General features: G+C 45.2%; 1 protein-coding gene across 3 annotated transcripts; it reads right to left on the bottom strand.

Moving 5' to 3' along the window:
• Positions 1–10,276: 10,276 nt before the first annotated feature.
• Positions 10,277–25,202, bottom strand: Ankrd66 (ankyrin repeat domain 66). 3 transcript variants are annotated; one of them, XM_050119393.1, is made up of 5 exons: positions 25,166–25,191; positions 23,860–24,070; positions 21,885–22,059; positions 17,778–18,006; positions 10,277–12,758 (listed from the first exon to the last, which is right to left on the bottom strand). In XM_050119393.1, the coding sequence occupies exons 3-5, from the start codon at positions 22,045–22,047 to the stop codon at positions 12,572–12,574; spliced, it is 579 nt and encodes a 192-aa protein (XP_049975350.1). In that variant the 5' UTR covers positions 22,048–22,059; positions 23,860–24,070; positions 25,166–25,191; the 3' UTR covers positions 10,277–12,571. The 3 variants fall into 3 exon arrangements, with proteins under 3 accessions (XP_049975350.1, XP_049975351.1, XP_049975352.1); XM_050119394.1 differs by having other exon boundaries at positions 21,885–22,055; XM_050119395.1 differs by lacking the exon at positions 23,860–24,070 and having other exon boundaries at positions 25,166–25,202.
• Positions 25,203–25,480: the final 278 nt, after the last annotated feature.

Genomic DNA, 25,480 nt, shown 5'->3' with positions numbered 1-25,480 from the left:
AGGTGAGGGCAATCAGTCTTTTTTTTTTTTTTTTACTTTTATTGATTCTTTGTGGATTTTACATCATGCATGTGACCCCTCTCATCTCCCTACACCCCATCATCTGCTCTCCGCTCTTGCAACACACTCCCAAATTTAAAATAAAAACCAAAAATCACAAGCTATAATGTGAGTTCCATTGAGTTACACCGTTAAACCTTTGGTCCCTTCACTTGCGCGTCTTCAATCAGCTTTTAAAGCTTTGGTTTCCTGGACTGTGAGGTGTCGTTACACATCCACGGTGTTACTTTCAGATTCTAAGGTTTTCTGTATAAATATTTGCTTTTATAATAAATTCATTTCTAGAGATTCCGGGCTTACATTTATGAGTGCGGCTAGCCTGGGACAGAGGCTCGTCTGCGGTTTTGTATATTGCCCACCAGGGGGCGCCCACGCTTTAGGGAATTCAATATTACACCCGTGTCTTCACAGACACCGTTTTCTCAGGCTTCCGGAAAACCACTATGATGATTGTGATGGTTTGTGTTGCCTGCATGCTGTATTCTAGAGTCACCTTGAGGGCAAGTCTCTCGCCATGCCGCTGGGAAATTGCCTTGACTTGGTTAAATGATGCGTGGGAAGAGTCATCTTAGCTGCAAGCAAGACGGTTTCCTGCGTGGAGTTCCTGGACTATATGCAGAGTGGGAGAAAGGAGCCAGGCTTGAGCACACAAGCACTCATTCGGCTCTTTTCTGACTGTAGATGTCATGTGACCAGCTACTTAAAGTATCTGTTGCCTTGATTTTCCAGAAGTGATGGACTGGACCTTGAACTGGGAACTAAACAAGTCTTTCCTCCTTAAATAACTTTAATGGTTAGGCCATCTACCACAGCAACTACAAAGGGCACCAAGTCATCGCTGCAGGTGCAGGATTATAAGAAATGGAAGCACCTTTTTTAACTTAATGATTTCAAAAGGTAATTTTTACTACAAGTGATTTCGGATTTCTTAAGTTTATCTCTGCAAGTGGGGTGAGTTTTGTTCACTGTACTAAAAAGATAAAATATGACTTTGAGGTTTAGATAGCTCTACAGAAATCTCTTAATTCCTTAAATTACCAATATCCTTCTTGGTAGTCATGCTTCCTAATAGGTACGGTCTGCAAAGACGGTAAAGACATTTTGAAACATTACCTAAATCCAAGGGTCCAATTCACAACCCACAGGCTGCCGGCCACCCAGGGGTAACTATAAATTAGGTCCAACACAAAATTATAAACTCACTTAAAAAGTTGTGAATCTTAAACAAACTAGCAAACAAATAAACCAAAAAAAAATACTTTATAACTTTATTGCTTGGGTCTTGAATATGAACTTTACAGGTGGCCATGTTTCGTCACTCCAACCGACACACGTGTCCATGTGCCCATGTGGCTTCCGTGTTACAGCGATGAGGAGCTTCCAGGGTCTTCCAAAGCAAGATAAATTTACTGGCACCATCAGACATTCCATTACAGATGAAGCTAAACAGTGACCGACAATATTCTAGTCCATCGTTGCATAAAATAGGTGTTTAGTGTTATGTAGAAAAACAAGAGCATCTTCTCATCTGACTGTGAAGAGCATGTCCTGTAAGTGAAATAATCCCTTTCCTCCCCAAGTTACTGCTGATAACGGCGCTTCATCACGTTTAGGGGGAGTAAATGAGCAGCTTCGGGGAACAGTTCTTACGGAAGGTCGCACGGTAGGAAGTATGTTTTAATATGGGTTTGCATGACCTAGAGAACGTAAGTGCTGCTGGGCTTCAGTGTCTCGAAGGTGTTTGTATCCCTGCAGGAATAGCACGGTTACCACTGCCGTCGTCCTTGCTCTCCTCCTGCCCCCGCTGACTTTGCCATGGTCATCATCCCCTCACCGTCATTAACATCACCATTGTCGCCATCCTCCTGCCTTCCTCCACTCTGTGAGTACTCTCATCTCTCCTCATTCTCAGGCTGAGGATGCAAGGCCTTCAGTGAGAGGACCTCGCTGGATGCTTGTGTGTTTCCTTATGCATGGCTACTTAAGAAAAAGCTTTTGGGAAGTTCCACCTCTGCACACCCAGGGACCGAATGATTCTACTCCTAGGTGTTTACCAGAGAGAAATAAAAACACTTGAGTAAAAGAGAAATGAGCAACCATTGTAGGTTTGATTCCAATGGCCTCACACGGAAAGCAACCCGGCTAGCCATGAATTGGTGAATCATTCAACGACATGCAGTATATTCAGAGGATAAGATTCTGGCACAGCCAGTAACTCGTGACTCTCAAAACACATGGAATGAAAGAAACCTCCCATAAAGGGATTCATTGACAATGAATTTTTCATAGACAATCCAAGAAAGCCCAGGCTAACCTACAGTGACAGAAATCAGAAAAGAATATGGGGAAGACGGGGCAGGACTTAGCACTGACTGGAAGGACAAATGGAGGGGGACACTCTTTGGCCACAGGAACATTCTAGCTCCATTTAAGATGTGGACGTCACAGCTCTACACATTAAACTGTTGACTTAAGCTCTGTGTGTATCATGTGTGTCGAGTAGAACCCATAACAGTCCAGTTCTCTGGAGACATAAAATAATGAGTCCATGGTGTTTAGCCATCCATAGAGACCTCACAAACAAGGTTGGGCAGCATGAAAGGAGCTGGTTTCGCTGGCAGACAGAAGCAAAGGATGGTGGGTAAAGCAAGAATAACTTTCCAGAAGCTTGGGAGCACCGTGGCTATTCAGAAAAGTCATCCCCTACCAGGGGCCACCTCTGGCACCACGGCCAGATGCTTCCCTTTGCAGAACCGACTTGTCATCAGACAGAATTAAGGACCATGAATGGAGCTGACACGCCACACCCCAGATATCTGTCTGCTCATCCTATAGCTGGGCCCTCAGTCTCCTGCTGCAGAACGCTCTCCTCCAGGCATGGCATGGCCGTTGTCCTGTTGAGCTCTCGGGAGCTATAATTAACAGAAGGACAACGCCCCTGGACCGTGATCATTAACTTTCTGTCACAGAGCAGGACACGCTCCCATGGTCTCACCTCTCCTCACGGACTCATACACAGTTAAAGCTGACAACAGAAAGGTGGTTTTCCTCAGCAGGGCAGAAGCTCCTCGGTGGCCCGTGTTCCTGGAGGTAATCTCTCACCTAGTCATAACTCTTATAAGTAATTCTACTTAAAACACGTGTGTCCCTAAGCGAAACTTGCCTGGAAACATTCCTTTGGTCTGTCAGTATCCTTTCCGGTGTGCACAGACACTGTTCATATTTCCCCGGGAAGAATTCACACATTTCCCTCTGAACCACATTCATGGGTCTGAGTTGCGGTGTACAGTTTACCACGGCCAAAGAGTTCTGTGCTACAAAAACACACAAGGACTGTAGACGCCATTCAGTTGGTAAAGTGTTTGTCACATAAATATGAGAACTGAGTTCAATCCGCAGCACCCACATAAAGAAGCCAGCATGGGATCATATGCTTATAATCCCAATGCTGGTGAAATAAAGACAGGAGACTTCCTGAGGCTCCCTGACAGGCTTGCCTGGTGATATGGGAGGTCCTTCTGTATATGTTGCTTTTACTGATTAATGAATATAGCCATTTGGACCAATGGTTTATCAGAGTTAAACCAGCCAGGAAATTTGAACAGAGATATCTAGGGAGAGTAGGCAGAGTCAGAGTGATGCTCTGTCAGCTGGCACAAAAGCAAAACATGTAGAAAATGATGCATCACCACAGCCACGTGTCAATATATAGACTAGTAAAAACAGGTTAATTTAAGATGTAGAAGCTATCTAGAAACATGCCTAAGCCATCAGCCAAACAGTGTTGTAATTAATTCAGTTTCTGTGTGATTAGTCAGGTTTGGGCAGCCAAGAAACAAAGTGCAGTCTCTGTCTACATCGGTGAGCTCCAGGCCAATGAGAGAACCTGTCTCAAAATAAAACCAAACAGTAGCAACAACAAAACCCAAGGCATCTGAGAACCCGAGTTGAGGCTGACCTGGGGAGTCCACATTTGTAAACACATACATGCTCACACATGCACACAAATGGTTTTGGTGTAAGCAGAGACTGTTCTTTTGTTTTCAGGCCTCCCAGTGTAGAAGGAGCTGCGGGCAGGCCTGTTTTTCATCCTGCCTGGCTCCCACATGGTTAGCTTTACACCTGAAATAACAACACACAAATTATATTCATATAAACACTGCTTGGCCCATTTCTATTAATGTGTGTAGCACCATGAGGTGCGCTTACCAGGAAGATTCTAGCCTACGTCCATCCTGGGTCGGAGTTTCATTGTGTCTGCCCTGGAGAACAGAGGCATGGCATCTGAGCTCACTTCCTCCTCCTCTCAGCATTCTGTTCTGTTTACTCCACCCACCTATGTTCTAACCTGTCAGGCCAAGCAGTTTCTTTATTAATTAACCAATGACCTTCCTCCATCATCCCAGACCCGAATAATCACACAAAAGCTATATTAATTACAACACTGTTTGGCCAGTGGCTTAGGCATATTCCTAGCTAGCTCTTACATCTTAATTTAACCTATTTCTATTATTTTATATTTTGCCATGAAGCTCATGTTTTGTGACCTCCTGCTTCTTGGGCGACTACATGGTATCTATCTGACTCCTCTTTCTTTCCTCCTCTATCTCTGCTTGGATTTCCTGCCTTGCTATATTCTGCCTGACATCAGCCAAAGCAGCATCTTTATAACCAATGATAATAAAAACATATTCACAACATATAGAGGAGAATCCCTCATCACTTTGGTTTTAGCCTGTTCCATTAAAATGGCCTGCCTTGGGTTTTTATTGCTGTGAAGAGATACCATATATATTTATAGCAAAAAATATATATCTTTTATTGCTATAAGAGATAGCAACTCTTAGAAGAAAATTATTTAATTGGGGTTACTCACTTACAGATTCAGAGGTTCAGTCCATTATCATCATGGTGCGGATTGTGGTGGTGTACAGGAAGACATGGTATTGGATAGCCAAGAGTCTTACACCTTAAAGACAACAGGCAGTCGACTGAGACACTGAATGGTCTTTTGAGCATAGAAAACATCAAAGCCTGCCCCAACAGTGACACACTTCCTCTAACAAGCCCATACCCACTCCAACAAAGCCACACCTACTAACAATGCCACTCTCTAGGAGATTATGGGAGTCAATTACAGTCAAACTACCACATGGTCCAAAGAGAGGAATAACCTCTTCACCTCTAGTCACAGCACTTACCTTGTTATGGGTGCTCACTTACATGTATTGAGTAGAGCGGAACATGGAGGGGTCCAACCACTCAATAGCTCACATTTGCAGGCGTGGGTCCTGTGCCTTGTATGGTGTGAAATGACACAGAAGCCTCTCTCACTTTGCTGTTACAGTCATAACCCCAGGGAAGGCTGGAGAGATGACTCAGTGCTGACCAAGCAAGCATGAGGACTGGAGTTTAACTTTCAGACACTAAAGAGCAGGTGTGGCGGCATATGCGTGTAACTTCAGTGCTGGGGCAGGTAAATCGGGGACTTGCTCCAGAGCAGTCTCACTGAAGTAGCACGTTTGAGGGTCAGTGAGAGATCCTGTGTGATTAAACATGGTTGACGGTGAAGAGCAAGAGTTGAGATTGATTTCTGGCTTCTGCATACCTATATACATGCATGGACATCTGCACACATATGTGCACTGCACAAATAGTTACACAATATACACACGAACACATACACAACCCCTAGACTAGTGGTTCTTAACCTGTGAGCTGTGACCCCTTGGGGGCCAAGCAACCTTTTTACAAGGGTCGCCTAAGACCGTTGGAAAACATGGATATTTACATTCCTAACAGTAGCAAAATTGCACTTATGTAGTAGCAATGAAAATGATTTTACCATTGGATGTCACCACAGCATGGGGAGCTGTATTAAAGGCTCACAGCATTAGGAAGGTGGAAAACCACTGCTCTAGAGGAAAGTACTGCTCTTCTTCCTAATTCTCTAACAGGAGAACTCACAGACAAGCAATTTAGAGCTACTGAGTCATTTTCCTAAGACCAGACTCCTCCTAGACAAGATCTCACCGTTGAGGCTTCACAGGGTTGACAGCTGGGCTGCTCCGTGCTGTATCACTCACCTCAGTCACTTCAGCTATGTCTGTAATTGCCCTCCCTGTTCGCACGTTTGCCCTGTCCCAGCGTGTTTGTAATGTCCCCACGTCACAAGCAATCCTCCAGAAAGCCTGTCAGAAGCATCCTAGGGGCCCCATTCAGGGCATTTGCGACCTGTGTTTGCTCACTTCCCGGGTCATCCCATCCCCTGGCGTTCCTGAACCACCTCACAAACATTTTGCTGTACCACTGCCAGAGCAGCTCTGGTCTATCAGCCTCAGGCCGCAGTGTGGGTCTGGGTCTCTCTGGGGTAGATATCTGGTTTGGAGTGTTCTTCCTCCTAGAGGTCTCCTAGGTCCTCTGACTTCTTCAGATATCTGTGAGCTTCAGAGAAGAGCTCCACAAAATACTGGGCTTCCCTTCCTTTCTTTTCTTTTCCTTCCTTTCCCTCCCCTTCCCTTTCCTTTCCTTCGCACTTCCTTTCTTTTCTTTCCTTCCCCCTTCCTCCCTTCCTCCCTCCATCTCTCCTTCCTTCCTTCCTTCCTTCCTTCCTTCCTTCCTTCCTTCCTTCCTTCCTTCCTTCCTTCCTTCCTTGTCTCCTGTGGTCTAGACTGGCATTGAACTTGCTATGGAGCTAATGATGATCTGGAACTCCTAATCCCCCCCCCTCCACCTCCCAAGTGCCAGGCTTACAGGAATACACCTCCACACCTGGCTCTTCTTGCCTTCCCCGTGGAGTGTGGCTGCTTTGCTCACCTCAGGACAAGTGCCGAGCACCTAGCAGGGTTCCTGCCCAGAAGAACTGCTCAGGACATCCTCGCTAAGTGCCTTGTTGGGGAAATGAGAAATGGAGGTGTTTTTGTCCCTTCGCTCACTGATCTGCACGGAATGTGTAGAAATGGCAGTTCCATGGAGACAGACAGTAGACTTGTGACTGCCAGGGCTAGGGGATGGGGAGCGACTACTAACAAGCAGATGGCTTCTCTGGGATGATAGAAATGTCTTAAAACAAGATCACGCAATGTTTGTGCAACTATGTATGCTTCCCAAATGTATTAAGTACAGCGAGACTGTTTTAGGACATGTCACATTCAATGACATTTCATTGAAGCCATAAAACCTAACAAAAAAGGAAAGTCTCGCTCCTCGCCATGCAGTTCCAGTGACTTTTCTGATGAGGAGGAAGACTCCTAAACTCCACTGAACATTGCTTCTAATGTCACAGGAGACTCCAGAGCACACTGCATCATGGGTAACTTGACTTCTCAGTGGAAGGTAATTTGCTGTGACAGATTCTTCAGTGGCAACTGATAAGAAAGTCCGGAATCACATGACTGTGTAATTTCCCGGACTCAGCATTAAAAGGGGTGGGATGAGGGTTGTGGATCAATAGTCTTGAATATTAGCCCTACAGACATACATGTTAGATAAGGTCAAAGAAGTGTTGCTGTGTGACCAGCCAAGGATAAGAATCCAGTACACCCAACTGGAGGCATTGTTTCCAATCGTGACCTTATGGTACAAAGTTGTCCAAGGGTCACATGATTCGAAGTGGTGGGAGGTTTCTGATTTCTCTTCTTCAAGTTTGGCATGAGGGTGTACTCTCCCAGGTCCAGAAGTGGGAACACGTATAAGATTGTGTAGTAATAGCTAAGGCTACTGATTCATGCAAATAAATTAACGAACCTAAAAGACGGTGGAGCTGGCCATTAGTATAAAATATGCCAGCATTATCTCTTAAGGAAAAGCTGCAAATGTCTGAATTCTATAGCAGGGCCAACAAAAATTAAATGTTAGCCACATAGGGATTTTTAAACATTCTAGTAGACACAAGTGTTTGATTGGAAGCTTCACCCCAGCCATTGACATTCTTATACCCAAGGGGTCTGGAATGATTGAGTGGAAAATTCCACCCTAAGCCTCCTCCTGCTGGGAGTTGCTGCGGTCCAGACTTGGAGAAAGCCTGCCAAACAGTGACCCCTCCCCAGAGAGGGTCAAGACTATGACCACAGGCTATTTATGGTTCTCCTTCCCCCACTCTGTGGATTTTCAGTCTTCCTTTCTGCCTCCATCCCTGGGGAGCCTGGAAGGCCCCCTGGGAGCGTTGGCATCCATTAAACCTGGGCTTTTTCTAATTTGGTTTGATTTGTTCTGATTTGGATTATTGCTGTTGGTGGAGAGGTTTGTTGGGCCGTAAAAACATGTCAATAAGCTTTAAAAAGTAAGGCAGAGTTGGTGATGTGTGTAACGCCTGCATTACTCTATAAGGTACAGTTCGTGCTGTTTATTCGAGTTTAGGAACAACATACCTAGCCGCTACACAATGGAATTCCTCTCACGCAGGTGGGAAATTACCAAACCCAAAATGGAGTAAACAATGGCCCTGTAGTTAACCACCGGAATAAACAGGATGTTTAGCCAGAAATTGCAACAAGATGTCTGGCCAGAAACTGTTCTCAAGATGAACCCTGAGAGAAGGGGTAGACCCATGGGTCAAGCCTGAGTTGCCACCAAACCTGACCACTGAGTTTGATTCCTTTTATACCCAAATCCATGGGGTCCCCACAAAAGCCATCAAAGGAAACCAAGAGTCCAGTATGTAAAATTAAAGAGCCTTTATTTTAATAAAGTTTGCAAACTTGGTCTCTCTGTGTGTCCAACATACTGGAATATCGGGAGAGCCCCGAGCTCAATTAGAAAGGGTTTTTATAGTAGTAGAGGTGGGAGTGAGGGGGTATCTGAGGTTTAGGGCCCCTGATTGGCTAACATTTGTCTAGGGGTGTCCTGTTGAGGTTCGCTGGGGAGGTGTCTCTATCTACAGCTCTTACAATGCCAGGCATTTCCTTTGAATGGTCTGCTCTTGGGTGGGGGTCGGGCAATCTCGGTCTTGCAGCCAGGTATTGTCTCAGGGTAAACTATTGAGACGCCAGACTCCATTTAAATTCACTGATGGCCAGAGTGATAGTGTTTCTTTTAGAGACAAGCCACGCCCACTCCCTCCCCCATCTGCTGAGCTGAGGCAGGCTAATCCGGCCTGAGCTCACTCTCTTGCTCTCTTTCCTGTCTTCCTCTCAGAGAGGCAGCTTCGCCTCTGCCTCTCTCCCCACTTCTCTGCTTCCCCCTTCTCTGTCTCTTTTGCCCCCCCCTCTCTCTCTGCCCCCCTTCTCCCTTCCACCTTCATAACCCCCCAAATAAATATTCAACCTCACTCTTCATGTTGTGTCTATCCATGTCTCTGTCTCCTGCCTGCCCACCATGTGTCTCCCTGCCTGAGACCAGCCACTGCTCGGGGACTGGCAGCCATCTCTGCCCGGGACTGGCTGCTCCCAGGGCCTGCTACCTCCCACCACATGGCCCACTACCACCATTTGGGACTTACAGCATTTCTGCTGCCTACTGTCGCCAGGGATCTTGCAGCATTTTTTAAAAAAGAATATTAATAATGGTTGGAAGTAAAGAGCTTTTTTGGGGTGACCTGCCCAGACTTAGCTTATCATGGCTGGCCCCCACAATTCCCAGGACCCAGATGATGGAGAATGGAGAGAGACAATGGACTCCCACAAGTTGTTCTCTGGCACCCAAGAGCACACACACACACACACACACACACACACACACACACACATACACACACACTGGCATGTGTAATGCTCCCCCCAAAATAATGTGATAAATGCAAAAAAAAACCCACACACCATTGTAATGAACATGGAAACAGATCCTTCTGAATGAATAAAGAGGGAAATCTGTAGTGTAGATGGAGCAGGAAATTTATAGAATAAGAACGAGTGCAACTTGGTATAGTGTAAAAGCATTTCTTCTTGTGTGTGGTGTAGAAAATTACTAAGAGAAAATGTTAAGAAAAACATGTAGGAAAAAGACCCTTGTCATTTTAAGGTAAACATGTTTTTCAGTAAGACACAAGAGGGGCCTCATCCTTCTGTGCCCAGTGGATACAGACTTGGAGTAAACATGTTTACCAGAAACATGGACATGAGAGGGACCTCATCCCTCTGTGCCCAGTGGATATCGATAGCCTAGGACACCTGGCTATTGGAAATCAAGTAAACAAGTTGTTTATAAATGAAAGACCCTTGTTTTCAAGGGTGGTGGAAGAAATCCCCCAGTCTCAATAATTCAGGCCAACAGATGCAATCAGCAAGAGGTGTCTTTATTGATTACACAGGCGCCTGTGGGTGCAACAGTAGCTTACGCCAACTGCACACCCCGGGCAAACTCAAACAACCATATTTATAGGGAAAAATGATTACATAAGAGGATAGTATAGTACAAGCATTTCATTGGCTCTCAAATAGGTGGGCTTAGCTCATCCTGGGAATGGCCCCATGTCTATTCTCGAATTTCCCCAAAAAACCATAGACAGATAAAACACCCTGCAGTGAGTTGACAGTTTAGATAGGATATCTTGGGGGATAGAGTATTCCTTCTCCTTAGTCCCGAAAAACCACAAAGCTAGATATAGCACTCTGCAGCAAGTTGAGCATTTAGATAGAATGCCTTGGGGGTGGAGTATCCCTCTCCTTAGCCTAGTCAGTGAGTCTGCAACCCATAGATATCCATTTTTAGCATCCTCTGAGCCCCGGGGCCCAGCTAAATTTTCAGCAGAGTTTAACATAGTATGTAGGCACGTGGGTCATGGGGGGGGGGGGGCTTTCACTAACGTATATATAAAAGAGAAGCAAAAGAAAGACAGTCGTCTCACCATCAAGATGGCCCTGGTACACTGTTGAAGCCTCATAGCAGATCCTACAAAAGCCTTGTCTCCCGAGACTCTGTCATCCCAAAAGCAGAGCCTCGCTACCCGAGAGCTAAAGCCTTGTCTCCCGAGACTTGGTCACCCAAAAGCAGAGTCCAAAGGCCCTGCATTCCTAGCACCAGACCACAGGCTACTCGGTCAAGAGTTGATCCAGCACCCAGTACCAGCCTAAGACCAGGACATCGAATGCCTTATCTCCCAAATACAGACTAAGGGGAGTGCAATCAGGCATCCAGCCTGAAGAAACCCAAAAGTCCTTTTCAGGACTACAAAAGAATATCAGGTTGTATGATGCTATTTAATGTGTGTGTGAATGTTAAGAGGAGAACATAGATGTGTTAATATGTATGTTTGGTGTGTGAAATGTTATGCGTGTGTTTAGTGGGTGAAATGTTAAGAGATATTTTATGGATAATTGATAAGATTAGGAAATGTTCATTGATAAGTTGTTTTGAGGTTACAAAGTGTTTTATAGATAATTGATATGTCAAATGGAAGTTAGAAATTGCTTTTACGTATTAGGATTAGTAGGATTGATAATTGTGATATTGAATTGTTTGTATGTTAAGATTGTAAACCCCATGGATGCATTGGATATTGAAGTTGCTAGTAAAGAACCATTATAAAGACAATTCTCTTGCTTGGTCTGGTTACTCATCACTCTCTGGGGAGAAGGGCACTGAGTCCTCATAGCACTACTCACAAAGAACCTGGAGTTAAAACCCAATGGCGTGTAACACACCATATAATTTCATACTTAGAAACAATTAAAAATAAAAAGTAGATAGTAAAATTAATTGTAATAGTATCTTTACTGGCATTAAAACATCTGACATATTTCAGCAAATCAATATTAAAAGCTGATAACAAGGCAATTAACTTTTCTTGTGCTGTCTTGAAAACTTTGATAGATGCTATACTTTTCTTGAAAATACCTGGTCTAACTTTTGTAAAATCTACAACTGGAAAACTAGACCAACAAAGCCATGTTTCGTCATTTTCTGCCAACGCTCGGTTAGGTGGGGCAGAGTCCCTTCATGCCAGGCTTTCCAGTTGTCTCACCCCGAGTGGGTCCATCGCATGCACATACCATTGCTCCTAGGTGGGTGGATGATAGGAAAATTTGCCAATGCTGGCACTGTGGGCTCCCACAAAGAAAGAAAGAAAGAAATGCTAAACATTGTGAGAGCGTTTGCTTTTACTTAGTCTTTGTGACCAAAAATAATTTTATTCATGGATTGAATTCATCATATTGGGAAGTTTTAAAAAGTTTTGTTTTGTTTTGTTTTGTTTTTAATTTCACTTTTTTTATTCTGCCCTAGACTAATCAATTACATTGGAAGAGCTCTTTCTTTGATCTTGAACATTCTGTAACTATGTGGGATGTGTCGGAAGGTGAGGGGCGGGGCATGCTGAAACTCCACTAAAACGAAATGCAAGCAGCTGTTGGCTGTCAGGTCCACTCAGGGTCAAACTTCTGGGTTGGCACCGAGACATTGGCTCTGATAGAACACTGCGGAAAGACTTTCCAACTGAATGGTTCGCTGTGACTTTCTGTAGAAGCCTGGGTAAGGGTGACTGAGTCAAATCCCGTCAAGATGAAGAAGCCTAGCAACAACTCTGGCTCCGTGCTGGGTCCTAGGTCTGCCTGAGTCTGTCCCCAGGCTTCCCTTCTCATAACCTCCAGGCCTTGGAATGGCTGAGCTTGGTGGAGCCTCGGATTTTCTTATTCTTTTTGTTGGTGTTTGGATCTGGGGCGGGAAGAGACAGCTCTAGCTCCCTTTTCTTGAGGTCCCAGTCTGGGTCCTGTTCATCGAGCAACAGCCCTCTCTGGCGGTGGTCCCGGCATTCTGGTTCTGCCCTACAAAGAGAACAGCCTATGAGTGTGGGAGAAGGAACCCAGCTAGGGTTGACACTGACCCTTCTTCCTGAGCACTACACACAGAGCAGGTCATTCCATTCATGGTCTAATTGAGACGCAAGGAGGCCAAGTTCACATATGTCCAAGTGCACACTCTACATTCTAAACCTTCTAAAGCTTGGGTCTCAGACCCCAGAGGAACTACCTGAAGATGGAAAAGGTTGGTACAGCCTGAGTGTGATAAATCTCCGACTTAAAGACAGCTGGGAGGAGGGGCTGCTCACTGTTAAAGTGCCCACATTTCCAGAACAGTCTTCACAACATGGGAAAGCTGTTCCTTTTAATTCTATTTTTCCAACTATAAAAGCAAGACATACATGTTCGTTGTTTGAAATTTTAAAGTGTAGGTTGGCATGTTGCCGCCCACCGTGCCCCCTTTGTCTGCGTTCGGTGCACTATTACCCAGTTCATGAGCTTCGGGCAAGGGGGCTGGAGGTTAAAATACACAAACAAACAGACAGACGGAGACACGGGTCGTCCTTGAATTCCCCAAGAATGCTCCCTTTATTGTGTTCAGGGACAAATTATCTAGAGATAGCCACGCCCCAGCCAAACCCACCAGAAACCACTCTCCTGCCAACAGGAACTCCTGAAGGTCTCGTGCTCAGAGCAGCTGTAGGCACTCAGATCAGGGGAAAACAAGTTGTTTACAAGAAATTCAGGATCTGGGGTCTCACTGCTCCCAACAGCACATGTGCAATTCCAGCACCCAGGAGAATGAGGCAGCAGGATTGCTGCAGGTTCAAGGCCAGCTTCTGTTGTACAGTGAGTTCCAAGCCAGTCTGGGCTTCAGAGTTAAACCCCGTCTCAATCAATCATCAATCAATCAATCAATCAATCAATCAATCAATCAAGTAAATTGGAAGTGCAAGAAGAAAAATGTTAATTGCAAAGACTGTATGTTTAGGTAAAGTAAGTAAAAATAACCTAAGCGCACACCTTCTCACAGTGTGAACTGTGAAGGAACCCAGTGGTCTTGTCTAATCCCACTAACCCTCTAATCCCACTATAGGATACACACTGCCATATCCTCTATAGTGTGATCAACTTTGCTAGTCCATGTGTTTCAGCTCATGGATCCCATGATGAGTTCAGCATTGGCTTCTTGTGCAGCTATGGTCCTCTGCCCACCCGCTTTAGCCTACAAGTCCTGACTGTGATCACCCTGTCGGTCAGGGCACTCCTCCCTCCACACTCCCTCTCCTTCTTCTCAAGCACACTCTACCTATGCACATTTCCAATATGGTAGCTGCACCCAGCCCAGCAGGCTTTCTCTCTCCTCCCTCTGCCAGGGCTCCGCTGTATTTGCAGGACCAGACTAAGTATACCTACATCCTGAATTCTTCCCTCTAACTCCTCTAACATCGGAAGGGGAGGAAGTTTCTGGTGGGAAATGATGAGAATATGGGATTCACAAATAATGCAGCTGACTTTTTTTTTTGTTTGTTTGTTTTTTTGAGACAGGGTTTCTCTGTGGTTTTGGAACCTGTCCTGGAACTAGCTCTTGTAGACCAGGCTGGTCTCGAACTCACAGAGATCCGCCTGCCTCTGCCTCCCGAGTGCTGGGATTACAGGCATGCGCCACCACCGCCCGGCTGCAGCTGACGTTTTTGTCTGCTCAGCATTGCCTGCCTGATGCCCACAGCAGTGCCTGCTGCATTTTCGTTCTGCTGGACCAAATGTCGTGTGCATCTGGTCACTAAGGATGGGGTAAGATTGCTCAGAAAAAAAAAAATCCATAGAAAGTCAAGGATAAGACTCTGGGGAATTCTAGCATTTGAAAGGCACATAAGGATAAATACCGAGAACCTGGGCATGATGGTGCCTGGCTCTAATACTAGCCCCTGGGAAAGGGACACCAAGCTGAGTGAGGCTGTGACAAGATGGAAGGGAGAGAAGGGAGGGAGGGAGGATGGAAGGGAGGGAGGGGAAGGAAGAGAGGGAGGGAAGGAGGGAGGGAGGGGAAGGAAGGGAGGAAGGATGAAAGGGAGGGAGGGGAAGGGAGGGAGGGAGGATGGAAAAGAGGGAGGGAGGGAGAAAGGGGAGTTAAGGAAGGAGAAAAGAAGGGAAGAAAGGAGGGAGGGAGGAAGGAGAGCTGAGGGAGGAAAAAAGAAGGGAAGGGGAGGGAGGGAGGGAAGGAGGGAGGGAGGGAGGGAAGAAGGGAAATTCATGAAAGATTACGAATGGAGAAGGGAACATTGTATTAGCAACAGGACCTTTATGGTTACTTGTATGAGAAATGTACCCATACAAAGATGGGGAAGATCTCCAAAGGGGGAGCGAGAGATGAGGAAGGAGGACCGGTTCCATAGATGAACTCGGGAGTAGTTCAGGGCCCTAGGGGAGAAGTTAAATTGTTTAATAATGCCTACTTAAACGTGTTCACAGACCAAAAAGGAGGGGGGAAGGGGTAGAAGCAACGAACAATACAGGAGGAAGTGAAGACTAAGTAAAGAATAACATAAAAGATATGAAGATTTTAGATCAGTGGTTCTCAATCTGTGGGTTGTGACCCCTTGAGGGGCTGAACAACCCTTTCATAGGGGTTGCCTAAGACTTAAGATATCTACATTCCAATTCATAATGTAGGAAAATTACTGTTATGAAGTAGCAACAAAAATAATCTTATGGTTGGGTCACCACAACATGAGGAGCAGCATTTACAGGCCACAGCATTAGGAAGGGTAAGAACCACTGCTCTAGCTGGAGGAACACCATGACACAGAAAGATGGGAAGGCCAGAGTGAGCTGATGTGGGGATTTGTAAGACCCTGAAGTACAAGCATGGGGAGCTGTTAAAAAGCGTGCTCCTTCCTGATGCCTCAGAGACAGCTGAGGTGGCCTTAGATAGAAGCAGATGTCTCTAGTTCCCTGCCAACGCTCACTTACTTGTTTCTGGATATTTATGTGAAGCCCAAGAGTAAAGAGTCAAAGCCTAGGAGTAGAGAGTGCAGAAATGGCAGCCCCCTCCCCCAAGAAAAACAAAACAAAAAATAAACAAACAAAAAACCAAACTGGGACAAATGGCTAACTGTGGTTAGCATACCAAACAGCATGGTCTCCAGGCTCTCTCAACATTATAAATACTTGTTACAAAGTCCATGCTGGCGTTCTGGAGCTTCTCAGCCCTTCTCATCCCACCCCTACCCTAAATGTCTCCAGCTCAAGGGCATCCTTTCACCCAGTTTCTCATTCCTATACAGCCTGCAATTCTAGCCGTGTTGTCTCTTGGCCCACTCCTGGCTCTTGGTCCTCTTGAACCTCTCTCCTCTTTACTGTTCCTCTCCCCTCTCTTTCTCTCTTACTTTTGTCTCATGGCCCAGTCCATTCTCCTGGCCATGTTTAGTCAATTCCTTTGCATTGGAAAGCCTCTGGCGATACTCTCCCTCAGATCCACAATGAAAACCTTCTCTCCAACCATACCTTGGAGTATTCCTGTCCTCACTTTATAGATCTGGTGCTGAAACCCGGTTTAATCAAGAGATCCATATACGGCTGGGGATGCTAGGTCAGGCAGGCCCCACATTGGCAATTTCTGTGGCTCAGCCCCTTGAGCAGCTGCCACCGTAGGCCTAAGCCACCACCCTTTGCTAATTTAACATTTTGACAGTAACACATTTGAAGCTCACAGGAGACAGCCCCCTGTCACTGTTCTCTACCACAAACTGGCTTTACTTCTAGGGCTTCTGTCCAAATCATCTCCTTCCCATGCGACCATGGCCAGACCAGGCTATCCAACGTCTCCTTGTATGAATCCCTTATTGACCCAAATTATAGATTCATACATCTCATTTCCATTCCTCTCAGGGCTATAACTGCAGAGAACAGAATTAGCCCTCAATTATATTCAGCTGCTTATTAATAAATAAATGAATAAATGTTTGACAAGGTCTAGTCATGCCAGGGGAGTCGTACATGAATGGAGACAGGTGTTAAGAAACAGAAGTCTAGATTCATTTGCCTCATGGTGTGTGCATGTGTGTGTGTGTGTGTGTGTGATATCTGTGTGTGTTTGTGTGCGTGTGTGTGCATGTGTATACAGAGGCAGGAGGCCAATGAAGTGAATTATCTCCCAATGTTTTGATACAGAACATCTCACTACATTTACAGTTTGCAGTTCTGCTTAGATTGGCTGTCCTGGGATCCTTCGGTCTCTGAACACTCACACTGGAGCCACCGGTGAGGCCATCTTGACTAGTTTTACCTGGGTCTTGATGATCCGATCTTAGGCCCTCTTGTTTGTGTGGCAAGCACCTCCCTGCCTGAACCATCTCCGCAGCCCCTGCTGCACTGTCAGTGTGAAGAAACTGAGGGTCAGGAGGCTGGCTTATCTCTACAGAAGCACACAGCTAGCTGCAGTACCTTTCAAAAACCTGAGAGTGGCCATGAAGCTTAGGCCGTGGCCCAGACTTAACATCCAGTCCTTATTAGAGATAATTTTTGTATGACCGAAAGCAAAAAAAAGTCAATGTACTTTTCACTTTCAAGTTGTCATTCTTATAAAAAAAATCATAAAATCAATTTTGAAACTTATTATAGGGACTAAAAAGATAACTCGTCCTGTTAAAAGCAGTGCCTCTAGAAGCCCATATGGCTGCTTACAGCAGTTGGTAGCTCCAGTTCCAGGGGATCTGGCACCCACTTTTAGCTTCACACAGTGCACATACATACATCCAGGCAAAATACTCATACACATAAAATCTAAAAAATTATGATTCCGGTCAATCGGTCCAGTGTTTCTCAAGCTGTAGATCATGACTCTTTTGGGGTCATGTATCCTGCATATCAGATATTTATATTACAGTTTATAATAGTTGCAAAGTTACAGTTATGAAGTAGTAATGAAGAATTTTATGGTTGGGAGTCACCACAACATGAGGAACTGTATTAAAGGATCAAAGCATTAGGAAGGTTGAGAACCACTGGGTTATATCTCTTTGTTTCGTTTTCAGTACTCACTTCTCCAGGAAGTCCACACAGGCTTTCTGTCCATAGATCTGCGCGATCCTCTTGGGTGTATCTCCGAAGAAGTCGGCAGCATCAATGGCAGCGGGCAGTGCGTGCAGAGTCTTGAGGACGTTCAGATGGCCGGACTCAGCCGCAAAGTGAGCTGCGGTCCAGCCCACGTCGGTTACCAAGCAGGGCCTGGCTCCATATTGTATCAGGAGATGTAGCACCTCCATTTGGCCTTAGACACGCCGTGGAGAAAGGATGTGGAGTTAAGATACAAATGTCCTCCGTGGCCTGAGACCAGGAGCAGCCTACAGTACAGATGCAGGAGGAGGCGGGCCTTTGAGGTACCTCTGCCGTGTTATCAACATACCCCTTCCTTTTTATCCTTCTTCCTGGGAGATAGTTTCCCATCCTCCTTCCACGGAGACCTGAGCCCTCTAAGAACTTCCTGTATTCTTTCTAGAACAGTCCTTCCTTCTGTCTACTATCCCAGGTCTTACTTGAGTCCTTCCTATCTACGCATTAGCAAACCTCACTGCTTCTACAGCTACAATAGATTCTTTGTTTGTTTTAATTATTTATTTTGTACATTTTTTCTGGGATTGAATAGGTCCCCACATGCCATATACAAGGTCTCTATCCTGAGGTATAGTCCTTAGAACCCTCCTTCCTTTTTATTTTGAGAGAGAGTAAGGTAAGTTGCCGAGACTGGCCTTGAACTTAGTCTATACCCCAAATGGGTCTTGAATTTTCTGCTCCATTCATAAATAGCCAAACATCAGAAACAACCTAAATGTCCCTCAACAGAAGAATGGATAAAAGAAACATTCCATTTACACAATGGAATGTTACCCAGCTGTTAAAAGATGACATCATGGAATGTTCTGGCTAATGGATGGAACTAGAAGAAAATCATCCCGAGTGCGAGATCCCAGACTCACAAAGATGAATGTGGCATATATTCAGTTATACGTGGTAATCAGTTATGAAGTTAGTGATAGCCAAGCTACAATCCATAGAACCACAGGGGTTGGCTATAGAGTAAGGGACGAAAGGGAACAGCTAGCTCTCATTAGGAACGGGAAATAAACTAGACAGTTATAGATGGATGGATATGGAGGGGGCTAGAATAGGAGGAACAAGTGGGGAGGGCAGAGGAGAAAGGGTTGTGGGAGGAAAACAGTGAGAGAGAGCTAAAATTAAGGGGCACTTAAGAGGTAGAATGGTGTCTTGGTTTGGGTGTTATTGCTACGAAGAGATACCATGACCACACCAATAATGTGACCACAGCATGATCCACTCTTAAAAAAAAACCAACAACCATTTAGTTGGGTCTAGCTTACAGTTCAGAGGTTTAGTCCTTTATAATCATGGTGGGAATTGTGGTGGCATGCAGGCAGACATGTCACTGGTGAGGGAGCTGAGAGACCCACAGGCAGCAGGAAAGGATTGAGTCACCAGGCCTGGCTTAAGCTCCTGAGACTTTAAAGCTCCCCATCAGTAACCCACTTCCTCCAACAAATACCTATTCCAACACCACAACTCCTAACAGTGCCTCTCCCTATGAGCCAGCCCATGGGGCTATTTTCATTTAAACTACCGCATATGAAAACCTAAATATGGTAGAAATTTTCTAAAATAAATACATCTATGACGATGATCTCAATGAAATTGCTAAATAATGAAGGGGGGGTTAAAGTTCTAATTGGCCATCTCATCACCAGACAAAGCTTTTAGTACCAGTATTGGGTTAATCTAATTGAGTTGTTGGTCAAAGGGGGGTCCACAGGAATCCCCAAACAATCCAGGCTATTACCAAGACTATAGGTTGCTCTCCGCAAACTGACAGCAAGGCCCCATTGGTAAAGTCAGCACCTACACAACTCATTAAAGATGGAGACATGGAGCCAGTGCCTACACAGAGCCTTCATCCCTATGTCCTTTGGTACAGGAAGGTGTTCTACATGTTCTCAAAAGAGAGACCCGAACACCAAGGCAGCCACAAACCCGTGATCTACAATGGTGTCCTGTCTGAAAGATAAGCTAAGGCAACGGTGGCACAAAGCTTGTGGGAGTAACCAACCAATATCTGATTTGACTTAAAGCCCACACCATGAGAATGAGCCCAAACCAGACACTGCCTGGGTGCCCAAGAACCTGAGAGTAGATAGCCCAGGGATCTAGAAAAAAAGTTAATAAGTGTCACAAATTAATAAGGTATACTATGGGGAAGAGAAAAGTCTGTTTTCTCCAAAAGAATGATGCTGGGTATATCAACCACTCCAGGACAGGCTTTGTATTCAGTAGTTGACCAACATATAATGGACTCCATAAGTGTATGTATGTGCATGTGCACACGCGTGCGTGCATGCACGCACACGTATACTTTTATTTGTTTACAGTTTGTTGTTCTTAATTTTTCTTTTTGGGTGTGGTTGTATTTGCTTTCTTGGTTTTGGGAATTATTGTTGTATTGGTTTTGTTTGTTTGGTTTTTCGAGACAGGGTTTCTCTGTGTAGCCCTGGCTGTCCTAGAACTCTCTCTACAGACCTTTAACTCAGATTAGTTTGCCTTTGCCACCCAAGAGCTGGGATTAGAGGAGGAAGGAGGAAAGATATGGCAGGACTTGGGGAAGAGGAATAATATGATCAAAATATAGTTAAATAATAAAAAATATTATTAAGCATTAAAAAGAAATTAATTTAATTTTTTAAATAAAAAATACGTTAAGACTTGTGTTAATGAGATAGCTTATCATTCAAACCTGATGACCTGAGCCAGAGGTTATATAATGTTGAAGAAAAGCAACTCCTGAAAATTGTCCTCTAACCTCCATATGACCTCCACACCATCTCACACACCCATATCCACACACACCCCTACCTATACACATCATGTACAAACACATACTAGCAAAATTCATTACAATTAGTAATTTGAGCACCTTTAGAATACAGCCGACACAGTTCAAGAACACAGGTTTTCTAATCAGACAGATTCACTAATAAGTAAAACCTTGGATAAGAAAACCAATGCTCAGTGCCTTCATTTGCAGATCAGGACTGTACCATTAATCTCACTGAATCCTTGAGGAGGACAAACAAATTCCCAGACGTGAAACACCCAGCACAATGCCCAGCACACAGGTGTTCCCTCAGTGGTCAACTGGTATCGTTACCAATGCTCCCTACATAGATTTTTTGCAAAGTTGTTTGCAGTTGGTCTTACTTTCTGCCTATTCCCCCTCCCCACAAGAAAGGCAAATAATTGGAACCAAAGTTGCCTATAGTACTGCTTTGCTTAACATCATTTTGTGATGTTTATTTCTAAAGACTTTCCTTTTGGGGGGGGGGAAAGGGTCGAGACAGGGTTTCTCTGTGTAGCTTTGGAGTCTGTCCTGGAACTCACTCTGTAGATCAGACTGGCTTTGAACTCAGAGATCCACTTGTCTCTGCCTCCCAAGTGCTGGGATTAAAGGTGTGCACCACCACTGCCCGACACTAAAGACTTTTCGTAAAAGAATTTAGTTTATTTGAATTTATGTGTGTGCTTGTATGTCCTTGTTCTCATGCACATGTGTGTAGGCTCCCTAAAGGCAGAAGCTGTTGGTTCTCCTGCAGTTGGAGTTCGAGGCGGGTGTGGGTGCTAGGAAGCAAACTTGGTCCTTACAAGAGCAGCGAACACTCCTAACTGCTGAGCCATCTGTCCAGCCCCAATTTGCAAAGACCAAGCTTTGTCACTAACTTCCTGTCGTATAACTGGGATGTGCTGGGAGGGAGTGGGGATGGATCGATCTTCATGACACTCCATTCATGAAGTCATGATGACAGAGGACTAATTGAGAGCATATTTACAGTCTCATCATGGTACACGTTAACTAACTCCACATCAAAGAACTCCAGTACAGCCTTACTGCCCCCATAATATAGAAAAATGAGTTCCCCCCAACACTAAATAACAGGATCCAGGTGCTTTCACTACTACGGGTTAATGCCAGGGTCGGACTGCTCCATCTAGCACTAAAGAAATGTACGCCTTACCCTCTGACACAGACTGAGCGCCTCGTGAGGGTGAACTAGGAGGAAAGGGTCTGCAGAGGCACTGTCTACTCACCTCTGATCGCCGCCCAGTGGAGTGGCGTCCTGTCACTCCAGTCCACATCCTTGTAGTTTGGGTCACAGAGACCTTTCTTCAAAATCTTCTTCACTGAATTGTAGTCGCCTGCTGCCACGGCCTGATGGAGCTTTGTCATGTCTGACATTTTCGACAATTCCATGTCAGAATCTGCCTGAGATACAGGCCATTTAAGGGATCCCATACAGCCATTCCCCCCTAGCAAGGGCTCCCTGGATTTCTGCCTCAGAAACAGGTTTCTGCTTTCCTGTTTTGTGGATTTGCATATATAAACTTGTGTGTGTGTGTGTGTGTGTGTGTGTGTGTTGTGTGTTCTGCTGTGTGGGTACCTAACTCTTAGTAACAGTGGACAGCAGCAACTGTGGATAAGATCCACCATTCTGTAACCCCAAAACTACTGATGGCCTCCACTGTACCCAGAATTATCTCTGGCACTTTACAGTGTGCGCTCCACCCATCTTCCAGGGTGACTTCCTACTCCTACTTCAGAGCTCTCTCAGTTTTATGCTACCTTGAGTTGGTTGTGTGTTATGTGATGTTTTACTCTTTTGGCTTTTTGAGGGTCCCACCTCTGAGCTCCCAAATAAGTTACACACAGAGGCTTATTCTTAGTCAAGCCAGCCTTAGCTTGGCTTGTTTCTTGCCAGCTTTTCTCAAATTAACCCATCTACCTTTTGCTTCTGGGCTTTTATCTTTCTCTATTCCTGTGTGCCTTTCTTTAATTCTTTCTTGTGACTTGCTGTGTAGCTGGGTGGCTGGCCCCTGATGTCCTCTCCCCTTGTTCTCATGGCTCCTCTTCTTCCTCAGTTCTTTGCCTGCCAGCCCCCCTCACCTTCTTCTTCTGCCTTGCTATTGGTCATTCAGTTCTTTATTAGAGCGTCAGGTGTTTTAAACAGACAAAGAATCACAGCTTCACAGAGTTTAACAAATGCAGCATAAACGAAAGTAACACACGTTAAAATAATATCCTGCAACAGTTGTGGAGGTCTGCATCTTGTCTTTCTAGTGTGGAAGCATCCAGAAATGCTATGGGGACAGCGACAATATGCATAAATAATTTGGACTGGATGACTGGATCCAGCATAAGTGTTCCACAGAAAGTAAAAGCTATTGCCGCACCACACGAGGAGTACAGCTTGCCAACACACAAATAAAACAGCTAAAAACAGGTATGAAGGGTATACCCTGAGGTGTCTGGGGAGAGGCTCTCAAGAATGAGAACCTAAGTTCAGGTCCCCAGCACCCACATAAAAAGCTGGGCATGGTGGCTCATGATTGTGATCCCAGCATGGGAAGAAGAATTAGGAGGGTCTCCAAGGCTCCATTCTCAGGTGGTCTGAACTATGTGGTGATGTTCCAGTCAATGAGAGACCCTATCTCAAACAGAAGACGGGAGGATGTGAGAACCAGGACCCAAAGTTGTCCTCTGAACTCTACACACACAAGCACACACCACGCACACCTCTCCTCCCACATGCTCACGTGCACATACACACAGCTCACCTCCCACACACTCATACACGCCCCACACATGCAAACAACACAGCTCTCCTCCCACACACTCATACATATCCACACATGTACACACAGCTCTCCTCCCACACACTCACACATATCCACACATACACACACAGCTCTCCTCCCACACACTCACACATATCCACACATGCACACACAGCTCTCCTCCCACACACTCATACACATGCACACATCCACACACATCTTTCCTCACACATATCCACACATCCACACACACACACACAGATCTCCTCCCTCACACTCACACAGACATGCACACACACAAAATCCTTTGCCATGAAACACCTGTGCTCACACTGTAATCTACAATCCCCTAGGGGCCACTGATTTTTAGTTTAGGGGACTTATGAAGGGAAAACTGTTTTTATTTTATTATTAAAATGTCACCAGCCTTGTCCACTCTGCTGTCACTTACCCTGTGGTTTAAAGGTGATGGTAAAGAAAACTGGTGATGGCCGGACACAAAAAAAGATGCTCACAGAGAGCTCCGGGCTCCCTGCTGAGGCTGTTGGTCTGTGAGTCCCTAGCTAGCAGATTTTCAGGTGTCTGGTTCGCTCAACTGGGGCAGTGAGTTTACATCAAAGGTGGATGCACATCCTGCTCCTCAGCCCTTCTCTGCTTCCTGCCTGTGAATAAGAACAGATGACCAGAAGTTCAGTGAAGACCCCGGAGCAAAAGGATCATGTGGAGAGGAAGACACCCAGCGCTGCCCTTTGCTTCACACACGTGCACAAATACACAGACATACATATATACAAAATTAACTAAAATTAAAAAATAAAATGCTTCCATGGGCGCTGGCAAATCTCTGGAGTCAACTGTAAATCAATAGCAGCCTAGGACCAGTTCGGGGTAGGTGGGTGTGAGCAGTGAGTGCCAGCAAAGCACAGGATTTCATGTGGGGGTAGGGTGGCGGACTCCTTGTGTGAGGGCCCTACTTTGCAAACTCGGATTTAAAGAAGGGGCTTCATCTTAAGTCATATAATGAGTGGGGGCTGATCTCAGCCCCAGAAATATGCAGCGATAGCAGGAATTTGAACAGATACCCTGAAAGTAGCCAATTAAAAAGTCAGGGAGCAGGGTCATAAAATTTAATGGGGTCCAGATGTTCCTAGGAGGCATCCTGCCCTTGAAGATGTTATTAATGGCCCTTTGTTCGGGTTTTTGTACCCAAAATCTGACCAGTGGTTTCAGGCTCTCCCTTATCCTATGCCTTCCTTACCCAATCCCAAGACAGGACATGAGTCCCCTGATAACGCTGTTTCCCCTTTAAAAGTTCTTCCCTTCCCTGGACTCGGGCTGCTCTTCCCTCACTCACTATGTTGGTGTGCTGGAGGTGTGGTCGAAACTCGAGTTTGTATATTAAAACCCTCATGTAATTTGCATCAGAATCCATGAATTCATTTGGGGACCAGAAACCTGGGCATCACCCTTGAAAATCAGACTGCGGCAGCAATGGTTTCCTGGCTCTGAAATCCTAACACCCACCGAATTGGATGCTTTAAACTCACCCAGTCTTTTGGTATGCAAATTGACCTGAATTCACTAACCTAACTTCTAAAATTTAGTAGACTTCGCTTTGCATGAATGTTTATGAATTTGATCAAATAAATCTGAACCCCAATCCTTCTAAGTACCTTGACTTAGAAAATAGTCAGTAGTACATACTTGAGTTAAGTAGGATTAACCATTAAAAAAGAACTAAGATTCAAAATACTTACTGTCTCTCCTGGGAGCCTTGCGTTGCAGGCCACCTTAGCTGGCTGGAGTGTTAGTTTATTAGCACCAGGGAAACTGACCCCGCCTCCTCCCCAGGCAAGCTAAGAATGAGCCTCAGCTTCCAGGTCCTTGGAGTCTGGTGGGCAGGCCAGCCTCTCTGCTTCTCATCCAAACTGTTCAAGAATTTCATCTTCTCCTTTAGTTTAACTGGGATGGTCCTCAGTAAGCTTTTTTTTTTTTTTTTTTCCCCGAGACAGGGTTTCTCTGTAGCTTTGGTGCCTGTCCTGGAACTAGCTCTTGTAGACCAGGCTGGCCTC

This window comes from Alexandromys fortis, unplaced genomic scaffold, assembly GCF_014885135.2.
Source record: "Alexandromys fortis isolate MF-2015 unplaced genomic scaffold, M_Fortis_MF-2015_v1.1 scaffold_145, whole genome shotgun sequence".
In the NCBI taxonomy this organism is placed as follows: domain Eukaryota; kingdom Metazoa; phylum Chordata; class Mammalia; order Rodentia; family Cricetidae; genus Alexandromys; species Alexandromys fortis.
Note: the sequence above shows the minus strand (reverse complement) of the source record. Positions and strands in the feature narration are given on the sequence as shown.

What these genes read in the sequence shown, in the direction of transcription:
- Ankrd66 (XM_050119395.1), bottom strand. Translation starts at nt 22,047, where the DNA reads ATGGAATTGTCGAAAATGTCAGACATGACAAAGCTCCATCAGGCCGTG. An exon ending in CCACTGGGCGGCGATCAGAG is followed by an intron (nt 18,007 to 21,884) that starts GTGAGTAGACAG and finishes GGCGTGTCTAAG; the next exon opens with GCCAAATGGAGGTGCTACAT. An exon ending in TGTGTGGACTTCCTGGAGAA is followed by an intron (nt 12,759 to 17,777) that starts GTGAGTACTGAA and finishes TTCTCTTTGTAG; the next exon opens with GGCAGAACCAGAATGCCGGG.